An 11292-nucleotide genomic window follows, 5' to 3' on the forward strand; every position below is an offset into this window, starting at 1 on the left:
GAAAGAGAAGGAACAGCGGCAACAGGAGTCTCTGCCGCAGCATTCAAGTCTTTCTGCATCTTCTCCAAACTTAAGAAAGGAAGTAAATATCTGAATTAGTTAAGAATTATTTAATTAATGTAAGCCACATTCAAGTTTTTTCAATAGAGGAAAACTAGATTTATATAAAAATTTGTTGTCATATTTTAGAACAATCTACAATGGTTGAAAGATCCACAATTTGAGACAAATAACTCAAGTGTCAAGTAAAAATGGGCAGATGGTCTTAGAAATTTGCACATATTGTAAGTGTAATTGTAATGTATCATATTGTATTGTAAATGTAATTACCAGAAGGGAGAACAGTGAGTGGATACCAGCTCAGTGGTGAGGCTGCCACCAGATGTCCACTGTACTTAATTTATACTATAGAGACTCAAAGCAGAACAGAAGAAACAGATGTCTCCAGCAGCAGTTAGCAGATGCTTTTGAGAAGAATCTTATTGTTTTGATTCCTTATTTATGCTTTGCATAACTTGCTTCATCAAACAAATTCAAATTCCTAACTCCCCTATGATGTATTTAGAAGGATTTTGCCACCGTCAGCATCTCAGCTGTCTTCTACTGTCCCTAGTCAGCCTCTGCCTTTCAGTCAGATTTCACTGTGTCTTTCTCCCCTTATTCCTCCTATACACAGGCAAATTGATTGAACCTGTTCTCATAAAATCTGTCTCCTCTACCTTCAAATACCATTTTAAGACCTCTGCCTCCTATCAAGATTTTTTTATGTTAGTGCAACACCTTTGGGCATATCTAAGCCTGCTGCATGCGGGTAGATTTCTAACTTTGCTTCGTAACTCCACTTCTGGTAAGCTGTTCTTCTCATGTTATATCATCTAATCCCATGTTACCTCTACTGAGCACCTGATGTCATCATTCTTATTTAGGATGAGTTGTACTGACTGTCAAGAGTATCCCACTGAAGAAAAAGGTAATAAACATCAGGATTACACCATTAGGTCTTGAAATAAAAAAATTCTCCGGTGTGGAAGTCTGACTTTAACTGTATACTAGCACTAATCTTTTTTTAAAGAAGCTGCCTAGTGGTGAAATCCATTAATCGAGCAATATTATGAACATAGTAAATACTTTGCTGTAGATTGCATAAGTGTAACTCAGCAGCTCCCTTCCTGATTTCCACACATTAAAGGAAAGATGATAGTATCTTAACTACATATCCTGCAAATATCTAAGTGTAAAAATAAAATACTTTCTTTACCAGGTCTCAAGAAATTTATCAGTGTCTGGCTTTGACTCCAATGTCAGACGCTTCTCCAGTTCAAAGCTGTGAATTGAACGTAACTTTCGCACCAGTGGGACATCTCTGTCTAGCTGGGTGGTCTCTGAGCGAACACGAATTGGAGAACCAAGACTTGGCGCATTAAGCATTCCATTCACTGGCCCATGGCTGTTTTCTTCCTCTGTGGCAGCCTGTGCAAAAGTAAGGTAAAAATGTAACTCGCTAGGAGCTGCAAAACAGAGGAAGACAAGGTACTACATGGTGAATACTGTCCAGTCAGTGATAAACCAATTTGTATTTGGAATGGTCCTTAAGATCATGCCATGGTTAAGGTAGTTTAGATAACGCTCTTCAGCACACACCTACAACAGACAAAATACCAGTAAAATACTAGTTCTGGGTAGCTCTGAGAACAGGAATCTCAAAAACCCAGTAATACACTGAAATTTACTCTGATGTTTCACACCCGTCTCTGAAATTTTCTTTAATAATAGTCTGAAACTTGGCACTCGGTAGCATCTTCACTCTGCTTTACAGTCAAGGGCTCTTATTAAAGAGAAGTTAGTTTCCAAGCCGTCTTCTTGATTCTCTGGAGCATATAACACTGTTACACACTAAATCTAGTAGATGTTTCTGTGACTTAGAACTATGTTTTAGTCCAACCGCACTCCATCTTGTATAATAACTGGACATGATTTAGAGCTGGGAAATCATGATCATCCTTAATTTCAACAGGTACAGCTAATAGCAAATGCCTTTGCTTAAACCAGAGCAATCTCCTTTCTCCTTCTTTGGTAAAAAACAAACAAACAAACAAGCACATTTGAGGCACCATGCCTTACTCTCTCCCACAATACATTTTTTTCTAGTAAACAAGAACTAACAGTCTTAAAACTAGACAGCTCTCCTAGCTAAAGAGCATTTCAGTAGCAGATCCCTCTTCATGTTCAAAACATTTTTATATCAAGAAACAGCTACATTACTCTTTGCTGGGTAAAAAACTGGCTGGATGGCTGAGTCCAGAGAGTTATGGTGAATGGAGTTAAATCCAGTTGGTGGCCAGTCACAAGCGGTGTTCCCCAGGGCTCAGTTTTGGGGCTAATTGCGTTTAATATCTTTATTGACGATCTGGATGAGGGGATCGAGTGCTCCCTCAGTAAGTTCGCAGACAACACCAAGTTGGGCAGGAGTGTTGATCTGCTGGAGGGTAGGAGGGCTCTGCAGAGGGATCTGGACAGGCTGGATCGATGGGCTGAGGTTTAACAAGGTCAAGTGCTGGGTCCTGCACTTGGGTCACAACAACCCCAAGCAACACTACAGGCTTGGGGAGGAGTGGCTGGAGAGCTGCCCAGCGGAAAGGGACCTGGGGGTGCTGGTTGACAGCCGGCTGAATATGAGCCAGCAGTGTGCCCAGGTGGCCAAGAAGGCCAACAGCATCCTGGCCTGTATCAGAAATAGTGTGGCCAGCAGGAGTAGGGAAATGATCATGCCCCTGTACTCGGCACTGGTGAGGCTGCACCTCAAATACTGCACACAGTCTTGAGCCCCTTACTACAAGGACATTGACATGATGGAGCGTGTCCAAAGAAGGGCAATGAAGCTGGTGAGGGGTCTGAAGCACAAGTCTTACGAGGAGCAGCTGAGGGAACTGGGGTTGTTCAGTCTGGAGAAGAGGACGCTGAGGGGAGACCTTAACACTCTCTACAACTACCTGAAAGGAGTCTGTAGTGAGGTGGGTGTTGGTCTCTTCTCCCAAGTAACTAGCGATAGGATGAGAAGAAACAGCCTCAAGTTGCACCAGGGGAGGTTTAGATTGGATATTAGGAAAAATTTCTTTACTGTGAGAGTGGTCAAGCATTGGAACAGGCTGCCCAGGGAAGTGGTGGAGTCACTATCACTGGTAGTGTTCAAAAAACATGTAGACATGGCACTTTGGGACATGGTTTAGTGGGCATGGTGGTGTTGCGTTGACGGTTGGACTTGATGATCTTAGAGGTCTTTTCCAACCTTAATGATTCTATCATTTGTCCAAGTATGAAATGCTGTGATTGTGAGCATGGGAGACAAGAACCACTGCTCAGAGACCACTTTTCAAAATTAAGCAGCATTGTCTTCTAAAGACTAGCCCATGAACCTCTTTAGATCAGTATAAAGGTAGCTTATCTTACGGAGACAAAAACACAAAGTGAATTAAAAGGATATTGCCAATCACCCTGTCAATCTGTCAATTGAAGAATAATATTAAACCACTTTTTGTATATTCAGTATCTAACTTCAGTATCTACACATGCAAGATGCAGGAAATTTGCTTTGGTTTTATTCAGTGAGCAAGAATCAAAATCATGAATGAAGAACATGAACATGAATAAACTACAAAGAGTCTCAAATTATCAGCAATCTACTATTTATCATAAAGATCTGATAAAGTAACACAATGACCAAAGGCTTGTCTGCTTGTTCCAGTATATAAATCACTCTAATAAAGTCTGTTAGCTCTACCGTAAATCTTGTTTTCTTAGACCATTCTGGCTAATCAATATTAGTAAGACTGCATTATTAATAGTATCTTATGTACACTATGAGAACAGGAAACTGAAGATGGTCTTCACAACACAGATTTGTAAGTACCTTACAGATCCCTAGTTTTATTTTGTTTCTGTTTGCATCCATTTCTTCCCAAACATCTTTTTCCTGAGGACGCTGATGCCCAGGGGATCCGGGTAGTTTCTCTGGTGAGACACCAACTGGAATACCATTCTCTCCATCACTGAGTTGTTCATCAGGAAACACTTCATCTGTGTTTTCTCGCAGCAAATCTCCTGGGATAGGCGTAGCATTGGCAATTCTACAAAAGTTATTTTAAAAAAAAAAAATCATATAAAAATTTTGAGACTCTAATGCATTTCTTGAAATTATTTTCTACTCTAAATTATTTTCTACTCTATTAAACAAACAAAAAAATTACAAGCAAAAGTATGCTTCTGTAGAAAACTAAATCTTGTCAATTATTTACTATAAAAAACCTACTTCTCGGCTTTCACAATTTATGTTTCTTTAATTTAGGCACATAACAAGAGGTGTACATCAAAAAAAAAAACCCAATCACTTAAAAGCTGGGTTTTTTAATGTTTTCGGAGCAACTTCTGAGAAAATTTGTTAGAGATCAGGTCCAGGTTCAACTTTGCTCCTGACTCTTCTACACATATTTTTCTATTAAAAAGAAAATAATGGCAACTTTCATAATATAGTTTCCTTTTCCCCAACATTTGGTAGAACAACAAAACATCCTGTGTGAGGAAGAGATATCACTCAGCAAACTAAATGCAGTTTTTACCACTATTCTTAAAGTACTATTTTTGGTCCAATTATTGATAAATCAAAACATAAGCATAATGCTAACAAGCCATTACATTCTAATTAAAAGTTCTGTAGTCCAGTGACTTGGGGCTAAAAAAGTGCTAAGGCTTAGCTCATCTGAAACTCAAGCAATGCTATTCCTGAAAAGTGAATGGTCAGAAGGTCAGTTAAAAGCCATTTCTTTACAGTCACCAAAATTGTTAACTGCAGCCAAGATTGTCAATAACTCCAGTGTGATGCTTGGTGTGAAAATGGGACTGAATCATATGCAAAATCCCTGCCAACTTCAGTGTGTTCAATAGTGCACACCGTACACCTATGTAATATTAACACTAGTTAATGACTTGACTGATATTTATTTTAACCCTTTTTTTAAAAATTACCTTGTAATACTGGGAATTTAACACACTCTACCCAAAATTCTTGTGTTTTTCAGCCTCATTACACTGTTAAAACTTCCATGTCACAGCCTTCATGACTCTTAGAGAAAAAGTTGATCTACTCAAAGCTTAGAACAGGCACAAAGTTTTCCTCCTCACCCATAAACACCTCTTATAGTCTCCAATCCCCCAAAATGAGCATGGGTATTACTAAACATTGCATCGTGTCCAACTTAATTACAGAAGGTCTCAAAGACCACATTAAATGTTATTTTCAACACCACCAAAATCTATTTCCAAATTTCCTATAAAGATCCCTTCATTTTTCAAAGCTAGAAGGAAATTGCAACTAGTAGTTTATTCCAAGCTTGCAGAAAACAATGGGTTTACTTCCAAGCAGTTAAACTCAGCATGCATCATTTAGTTTCACAAAATACGATTTAGCAAAGGATGGACCAGCAAATTTACACGCAATTTCCTGAGCTACTATTTTTTATTGCTATAAATTTAGGACTGCAGTGCTGCTCTTTCAGTGTAATATAAACAGGAACCCTAAAAAGGGAAATACTTCAAATGCTCCCAATCCTCCATTCCTCTATTTATTCAACATCCTTCAGAAAAAAATAAATTATGAAGATAATTTTCCTCTGGTACTCTGTGGCTGCTTTTTAAGTGACCACAATATGCATACATACCCAATTGCAGCCGGAGTAAGACGAGTGTGTAACTGAGGCGTGGTTGAAGTTGTTGTAGTTGTCAGAGAGCCATCAGTTCCACTCTTCTCCCAGTCAAAAGGGTCACTTTCAATAACCCCAAACATTTTCATGCTGTTGTCAAACACAGACATGAGAAGCTAAAAATGAAGAAAAAAGCTAATAAGCTTCATTTTTGTCTAAGAGACCAAGCAATTAAGAAATATCCTCCTGTAATATTTTAACATGTCTCTTCAAGATTTTTGACTGACAACAATTTTCCAAAAAAAAAGACACAGTTCTTTATATTAACCATTTCTCATTTTACAAGGTTTCAAAGGCAAGATATGGAAAATTCTGTTTTATTTAAAAATAAACAAACCACATGTGTGTTTGTATCAGAAAAGAGGCAAAGATACACCACAGGCTTCCATAAAAAGACAGAAAGACACACACACACACAGAGGCATGACTACATTGCTGCAGAATAGCATCCAATGGCTCTCCAGCAGAGGAAGATAAAAGAATGTATTTGGTAACACCATTAGAACCAAGGAAATGCATGAGGAGTACATAGGGAAGGATACTGATTTGCCAATTCATACATTTCTGTCATTTAGAACCATGTATCATTTAATTTATCTAATGTTGACATTCATCCCACAGAAATGTCACACTGGAAGCTTTCCAACCTCATTTTAGGATATGAAAAAGCTTCTAGAACAATTTGTGTCCATGACAGAGAAAGCAATTGAATCTACTCTCCTCTCCCTGTGAAAAAAATTTGTCTCATTCTAGGCACTACCGGGAAGACTGTGTCCATATCACATCATCTCTTTGTAATGTTTCTGAAATTTATCTTTTTTTTTTTTTTCCCCCTAAAAGCTAAAACGCTAGTTTTTGTTCTTTTTTCCAATCTAGGATGCTGAAAACTTTTCTCTGGCCTCCTTTAAAAACACATACCCTTTGGCAAGTTAAAACATGGGATGGGAAGTTTGGATCATTTTTCCCTGTATGAAGTGGTCATATCCATTTTATCCTTACTCTTAAGCACCTGTGGTGTGCCATCTATCCCAGTCAGTTCTGAAACTCTGCTGAACTGCTAAAAGCCATAGTTTGTTCTCTGTCCCATATGTACTCTCCTTTATTCTCCTCCTCCTGTAAACCTTAAGCAGTCTCTCTGAAGTAATTTTTAAGGTCATTTTACTTTAAATCTTTTCTAGAATTTCTGCTATAAAACAAATACAAATTCAAATGCTTAATCATGTCAGGAGGCTGAGGCAATGTGTGCATAAATACCTGAATAAAATAAACATATCTGACATTGCCAAATCAAACATGGATTCTGGGCCTATGTCATTAACTTTTTAGACTGTAAACTCTTCAAAGCAGAGATCTTAACCATGTACATTCTTGCTCAGTGCCTAACGGTAAATACAAAGAAGGATACATATCGAAGGTACAATTAGCATTGCTACAACAAATACTAGTAAATAAGAGACCAGAGCTTAAATAACCATGGAAAGCAAAGCACTTTCTCACCGCTCTAAATAAAACCACCCTGCTCTGGTCTAAAGCACACAAGCAAGACTGTGTCGGAAGGCTCAGTCTGCAGCTACATGACTGCAAACATTCCATGACCAACCAGAGGACTGTAAATTACTGGGCTGTCTCTATCATGGAGAAACTCTGTCCTGGTATCATGTTAATCCCTGAGTGCATGTTCTGTGTTAGATACAGGTAGACCACAGAAAAAAGTTTTGTAAAAATATGCCTGTATGTATGTTTTATCATTCAGGATATATAATGTAAATAAAACATATTTACAAGTCTACAATCAAGGTTATTCTACGCAACATCAAAATTTCTGCAATCAGTAATTTTTACCGTAGAAGAAAAAAATAAATCTGATTCATCTTTATAACTAGCACACAAAACACTCAAAACTTTCGTAATCATTTTCCTCACTTAATTGTAAACTATAGAATAAATTCCATGGAAATTTGCAATAGAGAATTAAAAAAAAAAAAAAGGCAAAAAAATCAAAGTATTTATTTTTCAGGAACACCGAACATTTTCTGTATTTGTAATAAGATTTTTTTACATTCCAATTTTTGCACAAAAAAATTTTTTTTTTTGCAAATGTGCTGAAGAACATATGAGTACATTTAGAGAAATTCACTTACTAACAGGAAATCAGTTATCCCTTAAGATTTTCAGTTCTTATTTCTAATCTTACATATCTTGATTTATCTTTTAATCTTAACAAGTAAAGCCCAGGAATCATTCTTATCAAAGTTATTGATAAGATTCAATCATTGATATTGATTCAGTTGAACCAATTCAGCTTGCACACCAGCAGAAAACCATTCCTTCTGGTTTTGTTGAATTAGTGAGTTGAACAAATGCACAGAGGCAGACAGGTAATGCAAGTGGGAAGCTGACAGGAATGTGTGTTTCTGGGAGTCAGAGGGAAAGAACACAGGGACAGCTTGTCATGGTGTGATGTTAGATCAGCTCAACTTCTCCCACAGTTTGAGAGACTGAAAAAATTCTGTCTCTCCCTCCCTGCTTTTACTGAGCATTCCTCTGCTGCTTTCCACATACTGGTATGGAACAAAGTTCTATCTCTGAGTTTTATTAATTGTTAATCATGGGTCAACACTGAGTAAGACACATATTCTACAGCATATCCTCAAAGCACCTATCGCCTTATCACCAAGCTGAGGCTGTGCATTTCAGCAGGCAACACCCTCTTAAACAAAGAAAAATGACTAGTTTTCTGGTGATCTCTGTAGGCAATACTTCAGTCTTAAAAACCCACCATGGCTGCATGTTGTGCTTTAGCTGTATATATTGTAGATGCTGAGTTCCAGATTTTGGAAAAGTGCCAAAATGACTACCACTAAGGAAAAAATCTGATCAATTTAACTTAAGGAGCATCCACTAGAGGCTACGATAGTAGGATAGCACCCGATCCTAACAGAATACTGACTGCAAAGCACCTGTCAATTGTTTTTTAGAAACTTTACTGCCTTACTCTTCCCAAATGGAACGAAGTGACATCTTTGAACCACAAAGTTTCCATGGTACTAGATGGTCACTACAATAACTTTGTGGTGGCACAATTCATAGTCACTACTAAGACTACACAATGAAATGAAAGGAAATTGAAGATGAAACAGCATAAAATTCTGCTATTTAAAAATCAGAAAGACAAAATAGTAAAAGTGTTTACCTGGTAATCAGGCTTTGTAAAGTAATCTAAATTAGAAATGTGATCCAGAAAGATGCTGAATTCTTGAGGAAGATGTTTCAACATAAGTCTGTGCTCGTACCTTTCTTTAATGGAGCCCACTTGCTCCTAGGAGTAAAAAATAACAGAAGAAACATTAACACACCTTCATTCTCTGCTACAATGTATTCACCTTACATCTTACAGCCATTCAACAGACTACTGGCCAGAAAGATGGGTAAACTACATTACACTGGGTAGTACTGAGGAAGGCCATTCTACATCAGGTCGCAAGATAAAAGATTCTATCATTGCCCTCAGTACACATGCAAAATAATGTACAAACTTCAAATTCAATATGAAAAGCCATTTCATTTGCTGCTGTGTTTGAACACTGCCTGCTATCAAGGAATGTCATTAGACACTCCAACCTTTCTAAAAAGCATGTTTCAAAGATTTAAATATCCCGTTGCATCATCTGATGTTCAGACACTTTTTGGTGTATATCTGGTCATCACAGTATGTTGCATAAGATTAGTAAATCCTGTTTAGCGTAAGATGAGTAAATCAAAACCAAAAAGAGATGCTATCTATATACCTCTTTGCCATCTACCAATGCATAAACCACATCAGAGAGTAACCTTGTTTCAATCTAATTTCAAAGGAAGTTGAAAGAATTAATAATAGGCTAATTAGATGACGTTTCTTCGCATACCTCACCTGTGATATATGACTAAAGGCACTACTGCATATTGACTGATTCATTTTTGTTCATCAGCAAATAAGAAATGCCCGTTTCATAGATAATCAAAATAGATAAGAAATTCTAAATGTGTGATAGGTGAAATAAAAAAGTACTCAAGTGAAAACAGAAAATGAAATGTGGCATATATACACTTACTTTTGCCTTTTAAAACATCTGCAAACTAGAAGCACAATCCACTTCCCGCCTACAACAGTTCATAAAACTTGATTGCTTTTTATAACATGACACTAGGAATGAGAACTAACACTAGAAAACCATGGAAAATGTAACGTTAAAATTAATGAACCAGTGATTCTTAGTGGAATCCTTATCACAGCGTTCGCTTGCAATTCAGAGGTAAATCTCCCTCATGATTTTTGGTTTCACTTCTAGGTTTACCTTATCTTTTATTTTTCTCCAAGGCAGTTGCCCAACCACAAATTCCACCAACATATAGAACAGGGACCAGAGGTCATCATGCCGCCCCATTTCCTGTGAAAAAGAAATATTATTCTAATGCATCTTACAAATACTTATGCAACAAAAGGGAAGATAGATTCTTTACTGCTCTGAAGAATTAAATAATTACATATAAAAATCAACAAAATCGATGCTGCAAAATAAGTTCATAGAATTAAATCCAGCAGCTATTTTAAGTGGGAACATACTAGTAAATTTCCATAGAAGATACAGAGAAAGAAAACAGAAGTTGAAGTGTATTAAAGTAACATTGCAAACCTCTACACTGCAAGAGCTGTTTATTCACTTTTCTTTAGCGTATGACTTTCAGGTGACATACTGAACATTATGTATTTTATAAAACTCAGTAACTTCACCTTTTAAATTTATCAACTTACAATACAATGGAACACCAAAGGTAACTATTAAAACCACTATTATTTCTACAAGAACTTTTTTACCCTCAACTATTGTAAAGTATATTATCCTATCCCAAAATGTATAAGTATTAATTTCTATGTAATAACTACACACATAAGAACACAAAAATTAAATCAATAGCAATTGCATTACTGCCTGCTTTCAGCTACATGAGATGGATAAGATATAGACGGAGATACTCACTCTGTTTCTATGAGCATTGATTGATGCATATCGTACTGTTCCTCGAAAACCAGCGACAGCTCGTGGCTGTCAAAGAATAGAAAAAAATTCGCACTGTAAGAAATAAACCCTCCAACTACTTAACTTGGCATCTACAAAGTGAGTATGGAGCCACAACAAATACCATTTGAGACTTTTTGTTTTATTTCAATTTACTGTGTTTCTGTAAGTTCTCAGTGGAAATCCAAGTAAGCACCACAAAGTGACACGTGTAATAGTTTTTCAAACCATCTATTTATGTAAGTTTTTTTTTCTCCACAGGCATCAATTCCTGTTTACCTCATCCCTCAAAAAAGCTGTATAGCAGAACTATTCCTCTTTTTTTCACCAATAATGAAATTATTTCTTGGGTTTAACTATTTTTGAGTTTTTGAATTCTGACAGGATCTAAACCATAATGATTTCTTCCACTTTGCTAAAATACACCAATATTACATGGTATGAACAGACAGCCAGTCATTTATTGAAATGTGCTAGCAACA

General features: G+C 36.9%; 1 protein-coding gene across 1 annotated transcript in view; it reads right to left on the reverse strand.

Moving 5' to 3' along the window:
* The window catches only part of TTBK2 (tau tubulin kinase 2), a gene marked incomplete at its 5' end in the record, with an annotated part of 32089 nt that extends 21252 nt beyond the window's left edge, over positions 1–10837 (reverse strand). The window contains 7 exons of the mRNA XM_010286577.1: positions 1–69; positions 1259–1470; positions 3908–4124; positions 5712–5869; positions 8947–9072; positions 10088–10180; positions 10772–10837. The exon at positions 1–69 is cut by the window's left edge and continues 550 nt beyond it. Coding sequence (XP_010284879.1) covers positions 1–69; positions 1259–1470; positions 3908–4124; positions 5712–5869; positions 8947–9072; positions 10088–10180; positions 10772–10837 — 941 coding nt within the window. The remainder of the gene's footprint in view (positions 70–1258; positions 1471–3907; positions 4125–5711; positions 5870–8946; positions 9073–10087; positions 10181–10771) is intronic.
* Between the last annotated feature and the right edge of the window lie 455 nt (positions 10838–11292).

The sequence above is a fragment of the Phaethon lepturus genome, unplaced genomic scaffold (assembly GCF_000687285.1).
Source record: "Phaethon lepturus isolate BGI_N335 unplaced genomic scaffold, ASM68728v1 scaffold38524, whole genome shotgun sequence".
NCBI lineage: Eukaryota > Metazoa > Chordata > Aves > Phaethontiformes > Phaethontidae > Phaethon > Phaethon lepturus.